The sequence below is a fragment of the Equus asinus genome, chromosome 13, assembly GCF_041296235.1.
Source record: "Equus asinus isolate D_3611 breed Donkey chromosome 13, EquAss-T2T_v2, whole genome shotgun sequence".
Lineage (NCBI taxonomy): Eukaryota > Metazoa > Chordata > Mammalia > Perissodactyla > Equidae > Equus > Equus asinus.
The window spans coordinates 16,442,063-16,466,375 of record NC_091802.1 but is presented as its reverse complement, the minus strand read 5'-3'; the positions used below and the strand labels follow the sequence as shown (position 1 = coordinate 16,466,375).

Below are 24,313 nucleotides of genomic sequence, written 5' to 3'. Positions count from 1 at the left end.
GGGCTAAGCCCCTCCTCTCACCTAGATTTGTGCACGCAGGCCTCCGTTTGCAGCAGCAGGTGTTCTCTATCAGTTTGAGCACCCTTTTCTGTCCGTCAATGCCCCCGTGAGGCTGCCGAAGTCTACAAGGCGAATCGTGTAGAGAGCTCTCCTCTCCACTTCCCGGGCTCCGTACGAGTTCCCGCTGGTCCCGTGCGCGCCCCAACGTCCCACGGAGCAATAGGGGCCAGACGGGACGAGGCGACCCCTAGAGGGGCAGGGAGGCTGGCCGCGACACTCGTGCCCTCAGGGCAGCAGAACCTCTTCCCACAAGCTTTGCAACTGAGGACGGCCGGCTGGCAGGGGACTTAGAGGGACGATGGAGTTGGGGCCTTTCTCAGCCCGGGGACTAACGCTGGCTTCCCCGTGGCCAGACTCGAGGTGCAGGGGGCCCCGGCCCTTCCCGTCGGGAAAGCGAGCGGGTGGAAATCAGGGGGCGCCTAGCTGGATTGAGCCCAGGTCCGGTGCCAGCGACTTTCTCCTCAGCCGTGGGGTGCGGGGCGCTCCCAGCCGCCCGCGCCCGGCGCCCAGCGGTGCTACTGCTGGCGCTCACAATGCGAGTTCGCGCCCTCGGGGCGGGAGCAGGCGCGTTGCCATGACAGCAGCCCGCGTGGCGCGCGCCCCGGGGTCCCGACGACCCCCCGGGAGCGCGCTGCCTCCCCCTCACCCCGACCCCCCCTCCCCGTGACTGAGCGCACCCCCCCGCTCCCGGCAGTGGGAAGGGGCCGGGCCAGCTGCCTGACGTCTGTGCTGGGCTCGGAAAATGGCTGCGGAGCCGAGCACCGGGCAGTGGCTGCGGCGGCGGCGGCGGCGGGCGGGGAGCGCCGCGGGCGGGGGCTCCGCCTTGCGCGTGGGGCGCTGAGCCGAGAGGCGCGGAGGCGGCGAGGGCGCGCTGGGGGCTTGGGGCCGCTCGGCGCCGCCTCCCCGCCACCCGCCGCACCATGGGCAGCGCAGAGGACGCAGTCAAAGAGAAACTGCTCTGGAACGTGAAAAAGGAGGTAAAGTCCGGGCAAGGACCCCTAGGGGCTCGGGTCCCGGCCTGCGCGGCCCCGGGGGGGCAGAAAGCTCCGCGTCCACCCCCGGGCGCGGGCGGGGGCTCTCGTGGGCCCCGGGCGGGGTCCTGGACTGGCTGCGGCCCCCGCCCTCCCTTGGATCTGGGGACAGCCAGCTCCCCTCGGCCCGGGGGGCTCGGCCCGCGCTCCAGGGATTGTGTGCTCCGCGATCCCGCAGCTCCCCGCCCTGCAACGGCAGCAGCGCTGGGAGACCGAGGTCGGGGGAGGGGTGGCGGCGATTTCTAGAGAACCGGGGCTGCCGGTTCATTGTCGGCGCCGCCTGGGGAGGGGGCGGAGCCCTCGCTAGCCCCCTGCGGTGCTAAACGGGTGTTTTGGGGGCTTGGCTCTCAATTACCCTACACCCCGTCTCCGGTATCCCTCTGGGAACTGAGTCCCGGCTGCAGGAGGCTTCGCTGCACACCTCGCTGCTTCTCCCTCCACGCCCACTTCCCTACCCAGAGACCAGGGGTTTACTTGAGAACGGCTTTTAAGACTCAGATTTTTTCCCCCTTTTGAGGGAGGCCCCCTATGTAAGAAAAAGAAGAGTCCTTCTCTCTACTTATGTCCTTTACCTTGACCCTGCCCTAAAGCCCATTTCTATTTCATTGGAGGGGGTACCCATATGAATGACTCACCCCCATATGAGAGCTGGAGAGCTCAAACTGGAAGAGTGAATTAGAATAGATTAGGCCTGTGGAGCCACGAACTGCTCCCGCCTACCTTTGTGGCTGTCATCTGCCAGATGTGTAAACTCCTTGAGGGCAGGAAACACATCTGTTTTGTCCAGTGCCTGGCACACAGTAGGCACTCAATGACTGGTAAATAAATCCGCTGATCTTGGAGACTGAAAGTCTTGTGGGAATGCATAAACTTTGGAATAGTCTGGACCTTGCTCTGTGTGACCTTGAATAAGTTACTTAACCTCTCTGAGTCTTGATTTCTTCATCTCTAAAATGGGAATAACGATATCTACCTAATATATAAAAGTTTACCGTGTGGATTCCTTTACCCCTTCCTAGAGTTTCAGGATTGGAGAAGACTCCAGGTTCTCATAAAATCCTAGAAGGCTCTAGATGGTTCTCCTGCATTAACTGTGACCTGGCTGCTGTGCCCTAACGTTTGTTCCCTTCCCTCTTGTTGGCAAAGAACTGGCTGAAGCCGTCACCTTTCCTGCTGTGTGAGAAGCTTCCTTGTGCCTTTGCCGTGAAGCAGCCAAAAAAGTTTTTTAGGCCAGGATTATGTTAAATCAGCATTTAAACTCCAACCCTGGTCTCCCCAAGGAAAAGAGAAATCTCACATCTCAATGATTATCCGCAGGAAACAAGCAGTTCAGTGACAGAGACGTATATGAACAGTATAAATAAGAACAAAAAAGTAGCCATACCCAAACAGTGGACAGATGTGCTAGGATTCTTGGTGTGATCCAGATTTGGGGTTGGTCAAGGATAATAGGAAAGATTTTTGAGAAGACAGTGATTCTTTTTTCACTATTTAGAAGGCTGTCTGTACTATGCTAAGGATGATTCCTAAACAAATATGAGAAGCGTCCAGAATATGCCCCAGCTGTGTATGCTACCTAACAAAGGTTGACCTGCTCTGAATTCTTTCTTCCCTTCCCCCTTCAGCACTTGATTTAGAGAGAAACATCCTTTCCTCTCCTACACGTAGTAACAGTGGGGATAATTGTAGGTAAGGCTGGCCTTTTATGAAGGACCTCTTGTATGAGTCTAGAGGCCTCGGTAGGTTCTAACGCCCAAATCTGCCCCCCTAGCCTGCTTCAGATGCCTGCAGGTCTTTGAGCTGTGACTATGCTCTATTTAATGCAAACACCGCTTGGGAAGTAATCTAGGAAGCTTTTAACAGTTTAGAGTGCAGGATTAATCTGATCCCCTTTTACCTAACCACTAACCGTGAGCACTTTCCAGCAGGCAGGAGCCTCCTGGTCCTTCCTTCCTCCTCCACAGACTTTAGAAACTTTTCCCTCCTCCAAACTACAGTCCTAGGTGAGGGCCTTGGGAGCAAGGGCAGCATCAGGACACTGCGTGCCTTGTCCAAAGAATGGCAAAGATGAGCTCTGCCCAGAGCTTACTTTATCTGTAAGATTTTACACTGGGATTGAGGTAATCCATCCCTCTAATCTCCAGTATTAGTATCTGTCTCTTGGCAGGTTCCCCCAGGACATCAAAAGTGCTTGTCTTAAGTGTTGGGAGCAACTAGAACCTCACACACTGCTGATGGGAGTATAAATTGGTACAACCACTTTGGAGAGCAATTTGGCAAAACCTAGTAAAGTGGAATATATGCATCAGAAATTCCTTGTCTAGAAATAAAAATCCAAAGAAATGAGCACCTGTGTTCACCAAAAGACATATCCAGAATGTTCATAGCAGCACTATTCATAACAGCCACAAATTGGAAACTACCAAATGGCAGTTAGTTGTGGTGTGTTCACATGTTGGAGAATGAACAATCCACAACTACAGACAACATGAATAAGTCACACAATCACACCAGGGAGCAAGAGAAACCCAGTCACAAAACACTACACACTAACTGATTCCATCTATAAAAAGTACAAAAACCTGCAAAACTACTCTATGATGTTAGCAGTCAGGATAATGAGTACCCTGGAGGGGAGTAGTGACTGGAAGGAAACAGGACATGGTGGGGGGTGCTTTCGGGTGCTGGTAACACCTCATGTTTCTTCATCTGGATGCTGGTTTCACAGTCGTGTTCAGTTTGTGAAAATTCATCGAGCTGTATAATTATGATATACACCCTTTCTATATGTTTACTCTGTCAATAGAAAGTTTTGTTTTTACAAAGTGCTTTCTTAAAGAAAGATGTGACTCCTCACCTTACAAGGTTATTTGGAAGCTTTTATGTCCAGCTAGGAACCCAAAATATCAGTGTTCTACCTAGACGGAAAGAAGGCTGGGCTTGCAAGCATGTGGAGAGTGTCCCTGAGGCCTGGATGGACCTACCCCCAACCCTGGAGAAGAGGGAGAAAAGAAGGGGCAGGTTGTTTATCTACAGCATGTATGGAGACAATTTGTCCTTAAAGAATAATGTGTCTGCCCAGAAGCCTTTCTTCAGTTAAGTGCAGAGGAGCAAATAGTACCCCATCCCTGTTCTCTACGGCAGGGCACTTCCTCCTGGGCTGGAACATCTGCATTGATTGTCTGGTGGTTTATGGCATCATTTTTTCCCTGGTTGCCTTTCAAGATGCTTTGGAGCTGGCCATGCTGAAGAAACCTTGCTCCCCCATCCCTGTCATCTACTCTGCAAGTGTCTGAACCCAGACGAGGAGGGCAGAGCCAAGCTATTTACTTGCCTACAGGCCTTTGATCAGAAAAATAAGTAACAATGATGCCTGTTTGTCTGCAGGTGAAGCAAATCATGGAGGAGGCTGTCACCAGGAAGTTTGTGCATGAAGATAGCAGCCACATCATTGCTCTGTGTGGTGAGTGAGTGACTCGGCGATAGTGGGAGGTGGGTTTAGAATTGAGAATACTGTGCTGGGGCCAGAGAAAGATGAGTCCTCAGGCTTAGTAGTTCTCAAATCTAGCTGCAAGTCAGGATCAACTCAGAAGCTTTCAAAATCTCCTTGGGCTGCATCCCACCTACTGAATCAGGATCTCCAGGGCCCAAGAATCTATATATGTTTATTTCCTTCAGTCAGTAGTTGTCAAATTTTACCATGCATCAGAGTCATCGGAAGGGCTTGTTAGAACACTGATTCCTGGGTCCCAGCCCTGGAATTTCTGATTCTAGTAGGTCTGAGGTGGGCCTGAGAATTTGCATTTCTGACAAGTTCACAGATGATGCTGGATGCTGCTGGTCCAGGGACCACACTTGAAGAACAACTGCCCTAGGTAATTTGGATTTGGGTACCACTGCTCTGGTTTATCGTTGCTTTAACTTTAGGGAAGAGTTTGTGCTTTTGGGTGCTTTCTGTGCCACAGCTACTTTCTAATTAATCCCACCTGTGTTGCTCCAACATCCCAACTCTGCAAGCACTTGATTGGATGCAAAATAGCATGAGTGTAGGATAGCAGGATAGCCAAAGCCTTCTCACCTTAGAAGGAGAAAGTCCATAATAAAGCATAGGTTCCTCTTCAACGAGAAGACTTTTGCTTTTGTAGGAGCCAGCCTGTCTCTCCACACAATGGAGTTTTCTTGGATTTCCAAAATTTGACCTTCCTTTCAACTCCCTTTCTGAAGGGACAAGGAGCCATTTGCCATCTCTATGTTGTTTTCCTTGGCCTTTGAGATTGTGTTTGGGGTTCATGGAAGAGAGGTTGTGTATTTCTTTTTTTTTTTAAGTCTTCTTTAATTTCTCTCAACAGTGTTTATAGCTTTTTCTTCTTCTTCTTCCTCTCCCCAAAGTCCCCCAGTACATAGTTGTATATTCTAGTGGTAGGTCCTTCTAGTTCTGCTGTATGAGCTGCTGCCTCGGCATGGCCTGATGAGTGGTGCTAGGTCTGTGCCCAGGATCTGAACCGGTGAAACCCCGGGCCGCCGAAGCACAGCACATGAATTTAGAGGTTGTGTATTTCCGAGAGGAAGGAATGAAAGGAGCAGATTAGGGAAGGGACACTTTTTGACAGTAGTGTGATGAAGCAGAAGGAGCTGCCCTTCCTGTCAGTCCAGCAACAAATACTGAGGGCCCACTAGGTGCCAGACACTGTTCTCCAGGTGGGGAAACGGCAGTGATAAAATGGACATTCTCTGCCCCAGGGGCTTACGTTCTGTGGGGAGACAGAGAGAAAACAAATACACACATAAATGTGTCCTCTAATAACAGGTTTGATAATAGTTATGAAGGAAAATAAAGCAGAGAGGTGAGGGAGGGCGATCGGGGAAAGGCCTGTGGGCAAAGCCTGAGTGACTTTCAAGTGACTCCTAGTGCTCTGCTTGCTTCTTAAGTTGGGTTGGACAAATTTCTTAACTTCTGTCACCCTCAGTTTGCTCCTCTAAAAACAGGCCAGTGATTCCCACATCAGGGAATTTTTGTGTGGATTGAGATGATGCATGTGAACATTGCAAGCATAGCATTGTAAGAGTTCGGAAAATGTCTGTCTTTCCGTCTCTTTTGGATGTTGAGGCTGAAGCTAGATTTGCAGGATTTGAGTTCCCACCATGTCCCTTTTGAGTTAGTTTCCCCGGTTCTTTGAGATGATGTAATGATTCCCAGGTTTACAAAGAGCAATCAGATCTCACCTTTTCTTGGGTAGAACCTATGCTAGGGTAAAAAGGCTGCTAGTCTTGCAATAAATGGCTTTGAAGAATATTAGAACTCTACTCCTTTCCGCCTGTGCTGTGTTCCCCTGATGTCAGCCACTGTCTGGCCCTGTCACCAGGAGGGCTCTGCTGGTGGCCCGCTTATGCAGGACTTAGTGCTAGGCTTTGTCCAGAGCACACACAGCAAGCACAGAAAACAGAATAAAATTGTGCAAACAGCTTGTGCATGGGCACCACACGTGGGTGGCCATGGGGGAATGGGGGAAGAGAGGCAGAAAGAAAAGCTGTGGGCGTTGCACATTCAGGCCAATTAGGGTGAGAAGGAACTATCAGCTCTCCTCTGATCAGCCCAGGGGCCCCCGGGAACCAGTGGGGCTTTCGCTTTTGTCTCCTGCCTGGAAGCCCAGGGCCCTTTCCAGCGGGCAGGGATATCACCCTCAAAAGGAGTGAATCTTCTACTTTCAGCCAGTTTCGGTTGCAGAAATAGAACAAGGGTCTGTAAAATAGACCCAAGTCTCCAGGGTTCTAAAGTCAGCCCAGGAGCAAGAGGAGCTCTATTCTGCTGGATCTCTGGAGGTGCCTTAGGTCTACAAGGGCAAACTTCAATGCCCACAGGGTCAGAAGAGAAACATCCACACAGGAAGCTTGCAGAGTGTGAGACAGCAGGCGGTGGTGGGGACCGGGGTGAACTGGCTGGCACTTGCCCTGTTTGAGGGAGGCAGCCCACCGCTCAGCTCCTGCGGGAATGCTGGCCCAGGCTTGCCATGGCCCTTGTTTTATTTTAAGAGAAGCCAGCAGTCTGGATTTTTATATGAAATTTCCCAGTTTTTAAATGCTGATAACTAATTCTTATTACAAAAAAATGTGTGGGCCAATCAAAAGGCATCTGCAAGCCTCTGCCAGTTTGCTGTCTCTGCCATGGGCTCGATGCAGTCACTGAGGGGATCATCAGCAGGAGGGGCTGCCAACAGTATAAAGCTAAGTCAAGCTGGGGCATCTGAGACCCATGGAAAAGGAATCCTTACACTTTGTCAAAATTGGTGTTCAGTGGTGAAATAGATCCCACTTTGGGCTCAAAATAAGATTGGTTTAAAGCAGTGATTATCAAGCTTTTTTCCTGCCTGCCAGCCATTTCCCTGCATCACAAAATGGAATCATAATTAGGGATTCCTGGGGGGAGGCAGAGGGAAAAATAGATATGTATTGCTGGAAAGCTACACCCCTCTGACTTTTTGGAGATTTTGATATGCCAGTCTCCTGCACCCCCTGGAAAAATGCATTTTTAGTCCAAAGTAAATCCAGCCTTATGCTGGGTCTTGCTGTTGTCCCAGCCATGTCCAGATTTCAGCTTTGTTCTGGGAGAAATGGGAGTGCAGAGAAGGTGCTGAGAGATCCGGAGCCTAGTGAAGGCTGTGGAGACTGGATTCACCATGGAGTGACCACATTCCCTAGAGCTTTGGGGAGTGCGGGCGCCCTGGGCTCCTCCGCTCTGCCCTGGCCCCTCTGTTCTTGGCCGAGGAGGGCTTAGGGGTGACTGAAGAGGGCAGGGCCTGGGCAAGATGTGCTTCTCTGAGCTTCCTTAGAGTACAGACATTTGGACTGGAAACAGCACCTTCCTGGAAAGCCTTAGAAATAGAGCTGGAGAATCCCTGGATCAAGACCTGGTGCTGGGCAAACCCAAGAAAGTTGCTCGAGACCCAGGTTCCCGTTACCCACAGGGAGCAGTGAAACTCCCAGGCCTGGGGAGAAATGTGCATTTCTTGTGTGTTTGCTGTGGTTGTTCCTAAACCTGTCTATCCAGAAGCCAGTCAGGGCCCTACAGGTGGAAACTTTGTGAGGAAGCTTTGTTGGCAACCCCGGCTGGCTGGGAGGGGTCTCTGTGCTGTTCTCTTACCACAGAGCCTGGCTGAGGTGCTACTCTGAGGCAGCCGCCTCTGAACCCTCAGGCCAGGACCAGTGTGACTGCCCCTCCCGCTGGCAGAAGGTGGGGCTTGGAGAATAGGCCCAAACCTACCACTGTGGGAGACGGTTCTTTGATATCTCCTCATTACCTTAAAAAGTTGGGTGAAGGGGCTGGCCCCATGGCCGAGTGGTTAAGTTCGTGCACTCCGCTGCAGGCGGCCCAGTGTTTCGTTGGTTCGAATCCTGGGCACAGACATGGCACTGCTCATCAAGCCACACTGAGGCGGCATCCCACATGCCATGGCTAGAAGGACCCAGAGTGAAGAATATACAACTATGTACTGGGGGGCTTTGGGGAGAAAAAGGAAAAAAATAAAAATTAAAAAAAAAAAAAGTTGGGTCAAGTTTGCATTTTGCTCTATAATATGGTCTTTGAAACTTTTATTTTAATATGAAGACTTACTGCTGAATGAAATTAATGTTTCCTGTTTTCCCTGTGGTTCTTGAACCCCCAGGGGTAGGCTGATATCTCCTGCCATCCTTTTCCCTAGAGAGCAAGGCGCTTTAACTTTTGCTTGTGGGCACCTCAAGGTCAGGGTTAAGCAGCAAACTGTCCCAAGTTTTGCCTTTGAACTCTGCATTTGTGATAGTAATGTATGTGCTTTAGAGGGCACAGTGCTCTCTTCCCGTCAAGGAGTCTGAAGTAACTTAGGCATCAATCCATGAGAGCTGGAGAAGCCGCTGTTTCTCTGCCTCCACAGTATTTCTGTTTGCTGTATTCTGATTGGGTGCTGAGGTTGGATTTTAACCTTTGGTAGACAGAGTGGGTTTACAAGGTTCCTGGTCCACAGAGAGGTTCCTGGCCTGGCAGAGCAGGTTGTCAGACTCATAAATGTCTCCTCTCCCACTAGAGGCATTGGGGGCAGGGCCCAGGACAGACTGGGCCAGCCCTGCCCCTCAGTCACCAGGTTCCCTGCCCTCCTGTCCAGATGGTCAACTTGAGGGTTGCTTCAGGCTGAGGATGAGCTGTAATGGGAGATGGGGGTGGAGTCTGTGGATCTGGGAACAACATCAGGGCTTTATTAACCCGCTGTCTGTTGCTAAGCAGCTTTCATTAGCCAGGAAGGTCGCTGCAGTAAGCTCCTCTGGGGAATGGCAAGGAGATGCTAATGAGCTGGGAGAGAAGCAGGTGCTACGGAAGGATTGCATCCCACCTGGGATATTGCAGCCAGAGATATTTCAGCACATTTTGAGATTCAGACTCCAGGCAGTTTTTAGCCTATCTCTTTTCAGTGAAAGAGATTCCCTCTCTCTTCTTCCCACCAGCACTGAATGAACAGCTCATTCCCAGGACATCTGGCTTCTCCCTTCCATCCGGAAATGACTGACTAGAAAGGAAGGCCCTCTGGGGAACTGGCTCCCCTCGGCCTGTCTTGGGGCATGGCTGAGGCCATGTGGTAGTGGTCTATAGCTGAGACTTTGGGGTTTGACAAACCTGGGTTCACATACCTGTGACCATGGCCAGTTATTCAGCAACTCTGATCTGATCCTACCCCAGGTGGATCTAAGGATTAAAAGGGTGATGCAAGTAAAGCACAAAGCATGGAGCCAGGTATGCAGTAGGTACTCAATAAATGTTACTACCATCCTCACCACCAGTGATATTCTACTTTGTTCTTGAAAGTGATCTTACAATCTTCCCCATAAAGCCTCCTAGAACCTCCTCCAGGATTCCATCCGGGAATCCTTGTTTCTGGGAATTTAGGGTATCTGGACGATCAGAGAAATTTGTACTCCAGGAACTCAGGGAATTTGTTAATATTAAGAAATTATTATTAACTTTTTAGGTGCAATAAAGGCATTATGTATGTGTTTTTAAAAGAGTCATCTTTTAGAGATACGTATTGGAATATTTATAGATAAAAACATAATGTCTAAAATTTGCTTCAGAATAATCTAGGCATAAGGGAAAAAGTAGTTGGAGGTGGTATAACTGAAACAAGATTGGTCATGACTCGATCACTGCTTAAGTTGGGTGATGGGTACAGGGGGGTTCATTATATGATCTTCTTTACTTTTGTATATATTTGGAATTTTCCATAATGAAATGGTGTTTAAAACAAAAAGAAGGAAGAGGGGGAGGAGAGGGTGGGAGGAGGAAGAGATAGAGACAGTGAGTACACGCAACTTTCTTGAAAAATTTTTCATAAAGGGGAGCAGCTCAGTGGTTCAATACCTAAATGAGAATGTAGGGCCAAGGGAGGAGGTGGTGGTGGTGTTTTTTTAAGCTAGAGAAATTACAGAATGTTTACGTACAAATGGAAAGTATCTAATATGGAAAAATTAAAGATATAGGAAAGAGAAGGGATGTTTGCTAGAGCGATGTCCCTGGGAGGTGAAAGGGGCTGAAATCCAGTGTGCAGGTAGAAGGGGTGGCCTTAGACAAGAGCACAGCCAGATCATCTGTGGGTGCAGGAGGGAAGGCAGGGCATGGGCATCAGGTGCAGGGAGGAAGGGCACCAACATTCACAATCACTTCAGTGTGCTAGGCAGTATCCAAGGAGCCTTTTGCACCTCTGCATACGCTGTTTTAGTCAGTCAGCACTCATTCAAGTGGGACCTGTTCTCTTGCCTAATTGCAGCTGAAGCTCAGAGAGATTTAGTGGTTTGCACAAAACCAAATAGCTAGTAAAGAAAGGAGCCGGGGTTTGAACCCACATCTGTCTTGCTCCAAAGCTTGCACTGCCCAGGGATGAGTCTACCCATGAGGACTACCTAGGAGTGGAGCCTGGAGGTGTGAGGCATCGAGAAGGAGTTGGCCTTCATGGAGACAGCTCAGGTCACCGAACAGTAGACTCATGGTGTCCAGAGATACTCTGGGGGAGAGTAGGTCCCTTGCCAAGCTGGGTGAGGCTGGCACTGGCCTGGTTCCCTGGGATGCCACTGAGTGCTGTGCATATAGACCCTGCCCTGCACTCCCAGCGGGCAAGGAAGGTGGGTATGTATGGTACGAATTTCATTTCCCTCACCTCCTTGGTTCTGGAATATCAGGGCAGTACTTTCTTGTTTTAGGATATTGAACAAGGCTTCGTGCCCTCCCAAAACTGAAGCAAACAGCCAGCATAACCAGTGCTGGCTAAGAGAAAATGTACCCTAGTTACCATAGAAATGCTTGTTCCAAGTGGAGGCAGCCGGTACAAATCCCTGGTTGGAAATAGCCGGAGGGAAGTGGGGAGGAGAGAGGCGGATGATGCCTGGCCTCGCCTCTTTGCTCGTCCCACTTCTTCCGCTATAGATGAAACATTGACTTCCTCCATTAGCAGTTGGAGGGAGTTCCTGCTTAAAAAGAGGCTTGGGGCCAGCCCAGTGGCCCAGTGGTTAAGTTCTCACCTTCCACGTTGGTGGCCCTGGGTTTGCTGGTTTGGATCCTGGGCATGGACCTACGCACCACTTGTCAAGTCATGCTGTGGTAGGCGTCCCACATATAAAGTAGAGGAAGATGGGCATGGATGTTAGCTCAGGGCCAGTCTTCCTCAGCAAAAAAGAGGAGGATTGGTGGCAGATGTTAGCTCAGGGCTAATCTTCCTTTAAAAAAAAAGAGGCTGCCCATCCTGCCCATCCTATCCATTTATCTCCAGGGTGGCCGTTCCTCTCCTGGCAGTCTTGGTTCTACCATCCAAGGCATTTGGCCTGTAAAAATTCTGCTCTGAGTAGTGTCCCTAAAATTCCAGGAGCAAAAAGGGGCTCCATATGTGACTGGCTGCTCCACCCAGCGCTTTCCTCACTTGGGTTCTGTTTGGCAACTACAATTCAACTCCCCCATGGCACAGATGGCAGCTGGCCGAGGTGGGGGAGCAGGGGACGCTTGCCACACCTGCTCCTCCCATTCCCAACCCCTTCTGGCTCAGAGCCGTGGGCCTAGCCTTCACGTCAGGCTGGGCTTACTCTGGATGCTGTGTCCTTATATGAACCAAACTGGCCTAGTTCTCTGAAAGCCATTCAGTGCGTTCACCTATTACCAGGCTGACCCGAGGCTGGTCTTGTCCAGGCCCCTTGGCTGCTGAGCATAGCTTTAAACGTAGATATGCACTTGAGAGCCAGGGTTGTTTCTGAGGCCCTCTGGGCTGATTGAGGACCCTTCTCAACCACTGCTGCATGTCCTGGGCAGCCATGGCTTTAGTCCATTCTTGTGGGCTCCTGAGGTACCTAAGCCTGTCCCAGTCCACTGAATTGTTTTTCTGGTCCCTGCCCAGCTCAGTCACCTGTGGCTGCCCTAGGCAGAGCCCAGGTGCTCCTATGGAGGCGGGGAAGCAAGCCGATTGAGAGACCCTATTTGCTGAGGGAGCTGGTGAAGGAGTGGGTGCCCATGGACAGACTCAGTTTTTCTGAGTTTTGTGAGTTTTGATTCACGTCCAGGTTGGAGAGAGTCTCTGGCATCGTCTCATGATAGAATAGTGGTTTCTGGGTTACGTGGTCACCTACTTTTTTTCCTTTGGAATAAGATTAGCCCTGAGGTAACATCCACTGCCAATCCTCCTCTTTTTGCTGAGGAAGACTGGCCCTGAGCTAACATCCTTTCTCATCTTCCTCTACTTTATATGTGGGACACCACCACAGCATGGCTTGATAAGTGGTGCGTAAGTCCATGCCTGGGATCTGATCCGGCAAAGCCTGGGCTACTGAAGCAGAACATGCAAACTTAACCACTACACCACCAGCCAGCTCCAGGGTCACCTACTTAAGTAATACAAGTATTATTTTGAATTGGTAATATATTTGCCTAGTTCAAAAATCAAAACTATACAAAAGATATACAGTGAGAAGTCTCACTCCTTTCCCTGCCCCCACTCACCCACCCCCCCTCCACTTAATAATTCCCACACAGGTAACCACTAACACTTTTGTTTCTTGTATATCCTTCCAGAGTCTTTTTATACTAGTAAAAAACATTGTATTTGTTTATCCCACCCTTTTTGTAATCAAAAGGTATTATGCAGTCATACCATTCTGCATCTTGCTTTTGGAGATCTTTCCACTGTGAGTTCCTAGAGCATCCTCATACTTGTTCAGAGTTGCCTAATATTCTACTGTATGAATGTACCTTTTCTACTTAACCTGTCCGCTATTGATGGACAGGTAGATAGTTTCCATTTTTTTTCTGTTATAATGATGTAACCCTGCAGTTATATCTGTAGGCTAGATTCTCAGAAGAGGGGTTCCTGGTTCAGAGGTTATTTGCGATGTTGATAGATAGTGCCACATTGCCTCCATGAGACTATACCAGTCAGCTCTCCCTCCAGCAAGGTCTGAGAAGATTCAGTAACTTCCCAAGTCCCTTCCATCACTAACTTGCTGATGTCTTCTCCATTCTAAATTGGACTCCTTGGAATGGTTAAATCAGTATGGAAGGGGTTTGTGGGAGGAGGTCCTTTCACATTCCATTACCATTTGTGGTTTCCAGCCCATTTAGCATTTGTTAAGTCCGATAACTTAATAGACTTTAGGGGCATGTCAGAGGCTGGTGAGGGAGAATCCCAGGGCTGGTCTGGGCCTGTACTTCCCAGCTTTTCCCAGGGAAGATGGTGCCAGGCCTTTTAGGGGAGGGGGGATGTCCACAGTACGATGCTAGAGTTAAATTGGTACTACTTCTGTCGGCTCAGAGTTGCAGTTTCCTGATCCTTACTGTCAGTGGGATGGGATGACAGAGTACCCTGCGTTCATCTGGCACCATAACTCTGAAGGCCACCAGAAGAACAGGATAGGGAGTGAGGGGCTCATGTTTGTGGAGTCATGTCTCTGTTTCTCTGTTTCAATTCATTCACTCAAATGACCAAAAACATTGATTTCTATTACTTAGTATGCATCATTCCCATGTGAAATGAGCTGAAGGATGTCAGGGCTTTCTCATCCCTCTTCTGGTACATTCATAGTGGCAGCAGGTGGTGCTGGCACCCACTGGGACAGGGGTCCTAAGTCCTTCATGGCTGGGGGACCAAGGCCCATACACCTCAGTTAGGAGGCTGGGTTCAGCTAACTTGGTGCTTTAGCTGTGATAGGCATCAGCTGCCACAGCCCTTCCTCTTGGGGATGGGGTCAGGGTGGCCATCTGGGGCAGGAAGGGGAGTAAAGTCCTAGAGTCTCCTGCCTAGTCCTCTCGGCCTTCAGTCAGGAGACAAGGCCTCTGTCTGGACTTCTCCCTGGGGAAGGGTGCTTGACAGTCTGTGAGGGTCCCTTCTTGGGGAGCAAGGACAGCAGGAGAGCTGGACGTTGTTGCCAGTGGCTCTGCAACTGCGGTTCCAAGTGTTGTGGTCACTGTATATTGGAGGGCAGAGGGGAGAGCCTTTATGTTTGCATCTCAGAGTTTTGATCAGTGGGAATGTCTGTTTCTGTTCAACCCAAAAGTCTTAGAGCAGGGGTTCTTAAACATTTTGGGGTCAGGTGTCTCTTTTAGAAGCTAAGAGCCATAGATCCTCTATCCAGAAAAAAGCACTCACCTAAGCATGCTGGAGCACACCAACAATTTTGTATGCAGTTTTGGGGGTCCTTGGTGCCCCAGAATCCCATCAACAAATCCTCTTAGTATAGTAGTTCTCAATTATTATTAGTGTTGTTATTATTCTTATATTCTTATTTTGCCTACACACTACACACAATAACATTTTTCATTGCATTTGCTGATTCTTTGTGGGGGACAGCCCTGTAGGAATGGGGAAGGACAAGTGTAGTTTGAACAATCACTAGCCAGGGAGCCCAGGGAACTGGGTTAAGAATATCTGGCCTAGAAGATCATTTACTTTGCTTGGAAAGTAGAGGGATGAGAGGGATCTCTCCTTTCCCAGGCATTACCTGACACCTTGCCTGGGTTTCACAGAAGGAACTTAGGGGCCATGAGCGGAGCAGGGGGGACTGGGTGTGCTGTTTGGGCTGCTCTCAATATTCCCTACTTGCGGTAATTGCTGAGGAATGCCTCCTCTCACCCTAGAGAACCCCGAGGCCTATGCTCAGGGCCTGCCTGGGAGGGTGAGTGAGGCCACGTGGGATGGGAATGCCACTGCCTTCCATTCCCAGACTCCCCAGCCTGGCTGCGTTTGCAGTCGCCTGGGGAAGGTGGGAAGGCTAATGACTCATTATCCCAGCAATTAGTCACATCACGGAGGCACATGATTCCCTGCAGGACTGGCACCACCTGCTGCCATTCTAGCCGTGTTCAGTGCTGCCTCTCTCCTGCTCTGCTTGGAGACTGCAACCCCAAGAAATGAGGACCCCCTTCCTACACATGTGGACTTGTAGCTGCAGCACCGCTGGGACCAAGAGACTGGGACAAAAGGGTCTCTTGCCTGTACACCCCAGGGTCATACAATGCCCCCATATGCCCCATACACACGTGGTCCATATAGGTAGGTCTCTTTGAGTACACATGTGGACACAGACGTGTGAACACGCTGTGAAAGAAAGGCTGCATCTGGTAAAATAAAGTCCTCTGAGGCTTGAGCAGGGAAGAGCTCCAGCAGGAAGTTCCCGGGAGAGGGAGGGGTCCTGCGTTGTTTCCCCTCCCCTGGGAGCTCCCACTGAGCTGGCTGGCTTCCAGGTTGGCCTCAGGGACTCTCCAACTTCCTGACTTCAGTACAGGAGAGCCAAACAACACTTACGGGACCGCAGTGACTGGCTGTCAGTTACTAAAAATGAAGGCAAAAAACAGGTGAGAAACTGTTTTCAGTGATTATTTCCTAAGTCCAGGTTTCATATTTTAACTACATTAGTCACAATAAACTTGACGGGGCCTTGATTCCCATGTTTCTAAGAGAACAGCATTTCCATCTACCTCTGGGGCAGCCTGTGATCCTGTCTCCAATGTGTCCTCTCTTCTCCCTGCCAGGGAGAGGTCTTGCAAAAACCCAGCCCTTACAGGTTAGCTGTAGAACAGGATCTCAACAAAAAGGAGTAAGGAGCCAGGAACCGACATGGATCAAGTGCCCTACATGCCAGACCCTGGGGCCAGGGGTTTCTGTCTTTCACCTCTTGTAATGTCACCCAAGTTTTCAGATCCTGGTCTCTAGCACAGTACTGTTTTCTTCTGTGTGAAAAGAGCGCTTGTGAAGTGAGGGAAACACCTCCTCCCACCTGTACCCCCCCAACATACCTGGGGGAGGTGAAAGGGGCTCTACCAGGGTTTAGGGCCGTGGATCCTAGTTCTGGCTCTGCCTCTATGTTTCTGTGATCAAATCCCTTCCCCTTTCTGAGCCTTTCCCTCCTCACTTGTAAAATAGTCAGCTTGGGGCCAGCCCCAGTGGCCTAGTGAAGTTTGGCACATTCTGCTTCGGCGGCCCAGGTTCGGTTCCTGGGCTCGGCATGCTCCACTTCAGAGGCCTGAATTTGGTTCCAGGATGCAGACCTACACCACTCTGTTAGCAGCCATGCTGTGCTGGCAGCCTGCATACTAAAAAATAGAGGAAGATTGGCATGTATGTTAGCTCAGGGTGAATCCTCCTCAGCAAAAAAGAAAAAAAACAACAACAAAAAACAACCACCTTGGCCTCAATAATGGCGAAGCCCCTCCTTCCCACACATATACACGCTAATATTTTTAGAGTCTATATAAGCCCAGGGCCAGTCCGTCCCCTCGCCAAATAAGCCTTTCTTTCCTTCCTGTGGCATCTGTCTGCGGTAAGCATGATCCAGATAGAGTAAGCCTAGCCCCTACAACCGTAAATGAATGGAGGGAAGCCCTCCGGCATGGGAAATAGAGATCTCTCATTGTCGGCTGTTGGGCTCATCACTAGTTTAGGGGCCGCTGTTGGGCCTGATCTCTGCCGTGGCTTCATCAATATTTCAGCTCCTTCTCCAGAGCCCTGTTCCTTAGCAACCGCATTATCCATGCTCTCCAGGAGGGCTACTGGGCTGTGTGCTCCCTGGCCCCCTGTCCTGTAGGTGCTGTCCATGTTTGTCCTCGTGGGCAGGGGTGGAGCCACCCATGCCAACTGGACCTGGCAGCTTTGGTCCTCACAACCCCAGGGGTGATGTCACATACGGAAGGCATGTACACACAGGCGAGGGAGAGGGACGGCATGGCATGTCAAAGCCCCCACAGGAGAATTTTGTAAGGAGGTCAGGATATCTCATGGGCCTGCCTAAGATGACCCCGCACCCCGTAGCCTAGCGTGGGTCAGGGCTTGCCCTTGCCCCTCTGCTGTCCATAGGGATGAGGAAGAGGGGTGCTCTCCCTTTCCCCCTCTTGCCCAGGCTCAGGTGCTGGTTCCCTTTGTGGCCTAGGTGCTGTGGAGGTTTGCCTTCTGCATCAGCTGAGACGCCGTGCCGCTGGCTTCCTGCGCAGTGACAAGATGGCGGCCCTGTTCACCAAGGTGGGGAAGACGTGCCCAGTGGCTGGGGAGATTTGCCACAAGGTACAGGAGCTGCAGCAACAAGTAGAGGGCAGGTGAGCCCTGCGCCGGCTCTCCCTGCCCCCCGCTTTCCCCCTGTTCTTTTCACTTAGCATTTGCTACATCCCAGGCTGGCTTCCTGGGCCCGTTTCTTGCAGGGCCTCTTGGGTGAGGAACCAGCCTAAGAGTGGGAGTTGGTCTCTTTCAGGCACAAGGCCCTATCCCCTGCTTTAAACCCCTATCCCAGTCAGTCCTCTGGGTTCTCACCTTGTGGCACCAAACCCCACTCCCAGTGCCACCAGTCTGGTGCTTACGCCCTCACGCCCTTGCATTCCTGAAGCCCACCCCCTCTTTGCAGGAAGGCCTCAGGGGTCAGCCAAGAGGCCCTGCGAAGACAAGCCTCTGCCAGCGGGAAGGCCCCGGCCCTCAGCCCACAGGCCTTGAAACACGTGTGGGTACGCACAGCGCTCATTGAGAAAGTGCTGGACAGGGTTGTGCAGTACCTGGTGGAGAATTGCAGGTGAGTGCCCTCCCTGGGGTCCACCTCCTGAACAGTCCTTCAGCCCACCCCTCAGCATGCTGGGCTGTCCACGGCAGTCTATAGGTGTGTCCCATCTCCTCCTGTAGCCCTCTGAAAGCGTGGACCACACCAGGCACCCCACAAAGCTCAGTCCTTATAGATTCATTTCTTCTTGGTGACTGACATGGATTTGGTCTTTGTGGGGATGTTCTCATATGGTGAGCTTGACCGCCCTGTAATGAATCCCCTGTCTCTCTCCCCCGGCAGCAAGTACTATGAGAAGGAGGCGTTACTGGCAGACCCTGTGTTTGGCCCCATCTTGGCCTCTCTTCTAGGTGAGCCTGAGAGCCTGTGCTGGGCCAATGGGGGCGGAGGGGCAGGTGCTGAGGGGGCACCATACAAGCTCGCTGTCCCTGTCTCCACAGTGGGACCCTGTGCCTTGGAGTACACCAAGCTCAAGACAGCCGATCACTACTGGACTGATCCCTCTGCTGACGAGCTGGTCCAGAGGCACCGTATCCGGGGTCCCCCTAATCGCCAGGACTTCCCTGCAAAGCGCCCCGCCCTAGGAGTGGGTGTCCATCTCCCCAACCCTTGTGCTCATCCAGGATGCCCATGGGCCTGTAGGAAGGGGCAGCTGGCCTCTGTGCTCATTGCAGACATAGGCTGTTCTTTGGAGATGCCCCATGGTAGTGGCCACCCTAGGAGAGCCATTTCCCCACACTGGCACTTACATCAATGCCAGGAGCACACAGCTGGTCCGTGTCTGGAGAGCACAGGGTGGCTGAGAACAAACGAGGGGCAGGATGGACCCCCAGGGTCAGCTAGAGAGGGTCTGCCTGGAAGCCTAGGGTTCTTAACCCCCAAGGCTGATTTCCCAGGGCTAGGGGCTGAGCTGTGACTTGCTGCACAGATCCGGAAGCGTCACTCAAGTGGCAGCTCTGCGGAAGACAGATTGGCTGCCTGTGCCCGCGAGTATGTGGAGTCCCTACACCAGAACTCGAGGACGCGGCTGCTCTATGGCAAGAACAACGTGCTGGTGCAGCCGGTAGGAAAGCTTAATGCCCACCCCTTATCTCCCTCCTCTGAAGGCCCCAGGACTGGATCCTTCTGGCCGCATCTGTCTCTTTCCTCAGGGGCTTGACCAGACAGAAGGGGGAGAAGGGCCCTGCCCCCCACTTCACTGTTTCATACGCCTCATGCCTAGTCTTGAGCTGGCGGGAGCCAGGACTGGCATGTGCTCTGGCTGAGAACCAGGCCGTCCAGGGGCAGAAAGGGCAGCCAGCAGGCAGGGTGAACGCCCAGCTTGGGTAAGCTGGAGCACCTGGCATCCAGGAGGCCAACAGGACAGAGCCAGTGGCACCAGGCCAGCCAGGGAGAGATGCCCAGATCTGTGTGTGGCTCAGGTTCTCCCCTGCTTCTGCCTGACTCCCAATCCAGGACCCTGTGACTGCCCTAGCTTGGCCTCCTCTGCTCCCACCTGGAGCTCTTTTTCCATCGGCCATCCCTGGGAGCCTCTCAGCTCCTCATCATCTCTTGTCTTCTGGCGTGTCTCCTCCCTGTAGAAGGAGGACATGGAGGCTGTCCCTGGCTACCTCTCCCTTCACCAGTCTGCAGAGAGCCTAACTCTGAAGTGGACCCCCAACCAGCTCATGAACGGGACTCTGGGGGACTCCGAGCTGGAAAAGAGGTGGGGGCTTTAGGACTTCCTCCCAGGAGCCAGGGAAGGGAGTGGGGACTTGCCCCCAAGCAGGGGGATGTAGAGACCCAGGCTGCTCCAGGAGGCAGGTTTCACTCTATCTGGATGCCAAGAATTACAGGGAGAGGCTGCCTGGAGAGATTCCCAAGCTCTCTAAAATCAAGCCAGGCCTGGTCATGAAGGGTTTACCTGAGCCAAGCTCTAGGCAGCTGAGACTGCCAGGCTCTGTGCCATGAAGACAGCATGGGGCCCAGAGGGACATGGCTGGCTGAGGTCACTTCTCAGCTATAATCATCCTATTTCAGGGTAGTTTCATGGGTCTTGGGGCCAGGAGATGAGGAAGGCGGGATGGCAGGTCTTGGAATACAGTGACACTGATCTGGTTTCTTTCTAGTGTTTACTGGGACTATGCCCTCGTTGTGCCCTTCAGTCAGATTGTCTGCATCCACTGCCACCAGCAAAGTGAGCCTCCCTTTCTTGGGCACAGGGATGAGGGGAAAGAGACTGTCTTCTCCCGGCTGCATATTGTGCATGGACATCTTGTCCTCTTCACATTGTCCCCATGCTTCTTCAGCCCCACTGTTGTCCTGCCCAGCCTGGGGGCCTGGCCAACTGGCCTCTGGTGATGGCCAAGAGGTCTCCGGGAGGCCCTGGCCTCACTCGCCCATGTTCACCCCACAGAGAGCGGCGGCACGCTTGTGCTGGTGAGCCAGGATGGCATCCAGAGGCCACCGCTGCACTTCCCACAGGGAGGACACCTGCTGTCCTTTCTGTCTTGCCTGGAGAATGGGCTTCTGCCTCGAGGACAGCTAGAGCCCCCGCTCTGGACCCAGCAGGGGAAGGTACCTCAGGGCTTGGGAGGCTCTGGATGAGGAGATGTGTGAGGTGGGTTCTCTGCCCACCTCTCTTCCTTTCCCTGCATGGAGTTCTTAGGAACAGCCTTGGGTGGGACCCTGGGTCAAACTCTGCTCTGGACAGGCTGCCCACCCACCCTCCCTCCACAGGGTAAGGTGTTCCCCAAGCTGCGGAAGCGCAGCAGCATGCGGTCCTTGGACATGGAGGAGATGGGCGTGGGGCGGGCCGCAGACTACGTGTTCCGGATCATTTACCCTGGCCACAGGCACGAGCACAGTGAGTGTCTCAAACTTCATCATGGAGGAGGAGAGAAAGACACTCAGGGAGGTGGGGGAGTGCAGCGTCACCCAGGAGGGGCAGCAGGCAGAGTCCACTGACCAGGCCAGGTCAAGACAAGAGGGTCCTTACTTAGCCCCTCAGCTGGACCTTTTACCCACAAGTCATCCCTCTGAAAAGTTGCCTTTCTTCTACCTAGCAGTCTTCCCCCTACCTCGTCACCCAAGAATCTTGGCTCGGCAGATCCAGGCATCACTGTATAATATTCTCTTAGGCATCCTTTCATGCACTACCCCAGGAAAAAAAAAAAAGTGACAATAGAAATAGAAGGTGGAGAACTCTCCATTTCTCCTCAGCCTGCCGCCTGACTTCCACAGGGCGGCCTGTGTGTGGGATCAATGCTTCTTTTCGGATGGTGCAAACTGTTCACTGACTGCACTAGAGCCAGACCCTTGTCAAACCGGCTAGTGATGAGAGGAGCTTTGGCTGGAGTAGGGGGTGCATCTGAAGAGGGTGAGACTTGGAGCTGCCCAGGGGGCTGAAAGGTGGTTTGGCTCTTATGGTTCCTGTCCTGCCTGGATGTACACTCCTGGGCCCGAAGGGGCCTGTCTGTAGGTATCTACCAACTCTAGACTTCCCTTTCTGGTCAGAATGCTGCTGCTCTCCATGGGTTTCTCTGGGCCAGACTCACTGATCTTCAGGATGAGGTCAGGGAATTTGCCAGTCCAGAGCATTTATTGCCAACCAGACCACCTGCTCCCTAAATTTCCTAACTTGTGCCAATAGGTTGTCAACAAGTCGTCTCCATATTAGCAGACACATTACTCAGACTGCAAACACACAGCCACAGCACAGTGGCGCTAACAGGCTTGGAGGGCACAAGACATGGGGATCTCCCTCCCCTCCCAGATTGCCTGACTAGGAGACATATCTTTTGCCAGAACGTGTTTGGAAACCTGGCATTTAATTGCTGGCTGCTGCTTTGCTTAGATTATTTGGTCTCCACTCCCCTCTTCAAGCCTTGGCATTTCCCAATTTTGGTTACTTTACTTTAAGGACCACACTACCCTGGGAGGGCGAGCCAGGGCACTAAGGAGCTGAAACCCAGCAGGTGATTCAGGCTTCTTGAGAGCAGCTCTTGGAAACCCTTGGAGGAGAAATTTGGATTTACAGTCTGAAAGGAGGGATTTAGGGTAATCTTCAGGTGTGGTCCAGCCTGATCATGACACAAGCTGAAGAACGATCAGGATCCGTCTGCCAACAGTCATGCCCAGCCTTGCCCAGGGCTGGGGAGCATCTGAGCTGCTGGCCTGTCCCAACCGGTCCCATCTTTCACTACCCACATCAGTTCTCTCTCTTCCGTTCTTCCAGAGGGGGCCTCCTCCAAAGAATGGAGCCCTGTAGCTGCCGCCGTCCCCTCACTTTCTTCCACTCTCTCCCCGGTAAATCATCAAAAGACACTCAGGTCCTCTGTTCCCCTTTTCCATGCCCTGCAGGCTCAAGGTGACCCAGACTCCAGTCCACTCCCCATAAGGAGGGAGTCCGGTCCCTCCTGCCTGGGAGCAGGGTCCTCATGCCTCTGCCTCTCTCGCTATTCTCTTTGAGCAGTCACTATTAACTACCACCACCTAGCGGCCAGCCGCGCGGCCTCGGTGGACGATGATGAGGAAGAGGAGGATAAACTACACGCGATGCTCTCAATGATCTGCTCGCGGAACCTCACAGCTCCCAATCCGATGAAAGGTTTTTATCCCTCACCCTCTCTCTGACCCACCCCATCCCCTGCCTCACCCCCCTGGCCCACCTGCCACCCACTGCAGGGGCTCAAACGGCAGTGTTGGCATTATGGGACTTGCAGCTAGAGTGGTTCCCTTTCATCAGGAGGCAGATCAGGGAGGGCAGAAGGAGGCGCTGGTAAGAAGAGGGGACAGTACAAAGAACAGGGGGCTCTGGGCTCCCCATGGAGTTTGTAAGGAGAAGCCTTCAAGCCTGAGAGGGAAGAGATCTGCTGGTGGGAAGGTCCGATTATCAGGTTGCCTCTTAGGAATCCTGATTGGCTCTCTGAGCCTTGTTCCCACTCCTGGGAGTCATGCTGGCAAACCCAAGACTGTCTTTTTCTTTGTCTCCTGTTGGTGGGAAGACCGGCCTCTGGGTCCTGGGCTTCTGACTCCTGACTTAATGGAAATAGGACAGAGGTACCAGGCCCCACCTGGCCAGGGATAGGGGCTGGACAGCTCGTGCAGATGAGTCCTGTGGGTCAGGTGACAGTTTGGGGCCACCATGGAAAGAGACCCAGGACTCAGTTTACCTAGCAGGCCTGAGGGCTCCAGAAGGCACCACCTGGTGCTTGAACATGAGATCTAGAAATATCTGTGCCTAAGATATAAGACAGGTGTGTTCCCACCCTCACGGACCTGAGTCCATGGTTGCAGCAGTCCCTTCATCATAAACAGCACAGCACAGTGCCCATCACCCCTCGGCGTTTGTTCCTCTGCTCACCTCCCATCTTTCTCATCACAGAGCGAGGCTAGTGGGGAGGGAACCCCTCTGTGTTCTGGAGAGTGATTAGCCAGGGGACCCTGAGGGCTGGGCTGGGGTGCTCACAGGAAGATGGGTCAGGAAGGGCTGAGGCCAGCTCTCTTAGACTTTAGGGGAACTTCCCCATCCCCACCCATTCCCTTGCCACAGAATTAATTTCTTCTCCCCTTTCTCTGCCCTTGCAGAGGGTGTCTAAGAATATGCGACCCTCCTTTTTGCTTCCACAAAGTTCTGCCACAGAGCCCAGTACCTTAGCCTAGCCACCAAGCCAGTAATAGTCTCCTTGTCCCTGGCAACCAAGTCCCTGGTCTAGAACACACCTAGCACAACCCTGCCAGTCGCTCCCTTACCCACCAGCTGCCTGCCCTTGTGCCTCCCCTCCCTCCCAACCCCTCCAGGAGGACCTGCAGGCCAGCCCGGGGCAGGGAACTCAGGGGAGCCTCACTTCTGATGTTTATTGCCTGCACATGGCCTGCCGTCTGGTTCCTTGAAAACCTGGGCTTGGGGTTGATATGTGGGAAGCCTGAGTCCAAGCAAGGCCAGGAAGCCCCTTCCTACCCCACAAATTGGCAGTCAGGCTGGAGACTAGGGCCGGGGGTGGGATGTGTTCCAGCAGAGCCCCTGTCTTGGCAGACTTGGCGATAGGAATTCCATCCCTGACTAATCTTAGGGCTGAAGCCTCCTGGGTCAGAGAAACCTCTAGGCCCAGAGGATCCAGAGGCCTCAGGGCTTGCCTGAGCATCCTTTTGGGTAACTTGGGGGCCAGACCAATCCAGTAGACAGCCCTTGGGCCCCCAATACTTGGGAAAGG

General features: G+C 52.2%; 1 protein-coding gene across 8 annotated transcripts in view; it reads left to right on the top strand.

The window, feature by feature from the left end:
- Positions 1-780: 780 nt before the first annotated feature.
- SGSM2 (small G protein signaling modulator 2) overlaps positions 781-24,313 on the top strand; it is a 34,664-nt gene continuing 11,131 nt past the window's right edge. Inside the window, exons 1-13 of one of the 8 annotated variants that reach the window (XM_070482597.1) lie at positions 893-1,037; positions 4,479-4,554; positions 4,906-4,966; positions 17,508-17,670; positions 17,973-18,134; positions 18,402-18,469; positions 18,560-18,705; positions 19,048-19,182; positions 19,700-19,824; positions 20,228-20,295; positions 20,515-20,675; positions 20,838-20,964; positions 22,573-22,707. In XM_070482597.1, coding sequence (XP_070338698.1) covers positions 17,576-17,670; positions 17,973-18,134; positions 18,402-18,469; positions 18,560-18,705; positions 19,048-19,182; positions 19,700-19,824; positions 20,228-20,295; positions 20,515-20,675; positions 20,838-20,964; positions 22,573-22,707 — 1,222 coding nt within the window. In that variant the 5' untranslated portion in view covers positions 893-1,037; positions 4,479-4,554; positions 4,906-4,966; positions 17,508-17,575. Of the gene's footprint in view, positions 1,038-4,478; positions 4,555-4,905; positions 4,967-17,507; positions 17,671-17,972; positions 18,135-18,401; positions 18,470-18,559; positions 18,706-19,047; positions 19,183-19,699; positions 19,825-20,227; positions 20,296-20,514; positions 20,676-20,837; positions 20,965-22,572; positions 22,708-24,313 lie in introns of all 8 variants that reach the window. The other 7 variants (XM_070482596.1, XM_044745871.2, XR_011493638.1 and 4 more) reach the window with 7 other exon arrangements.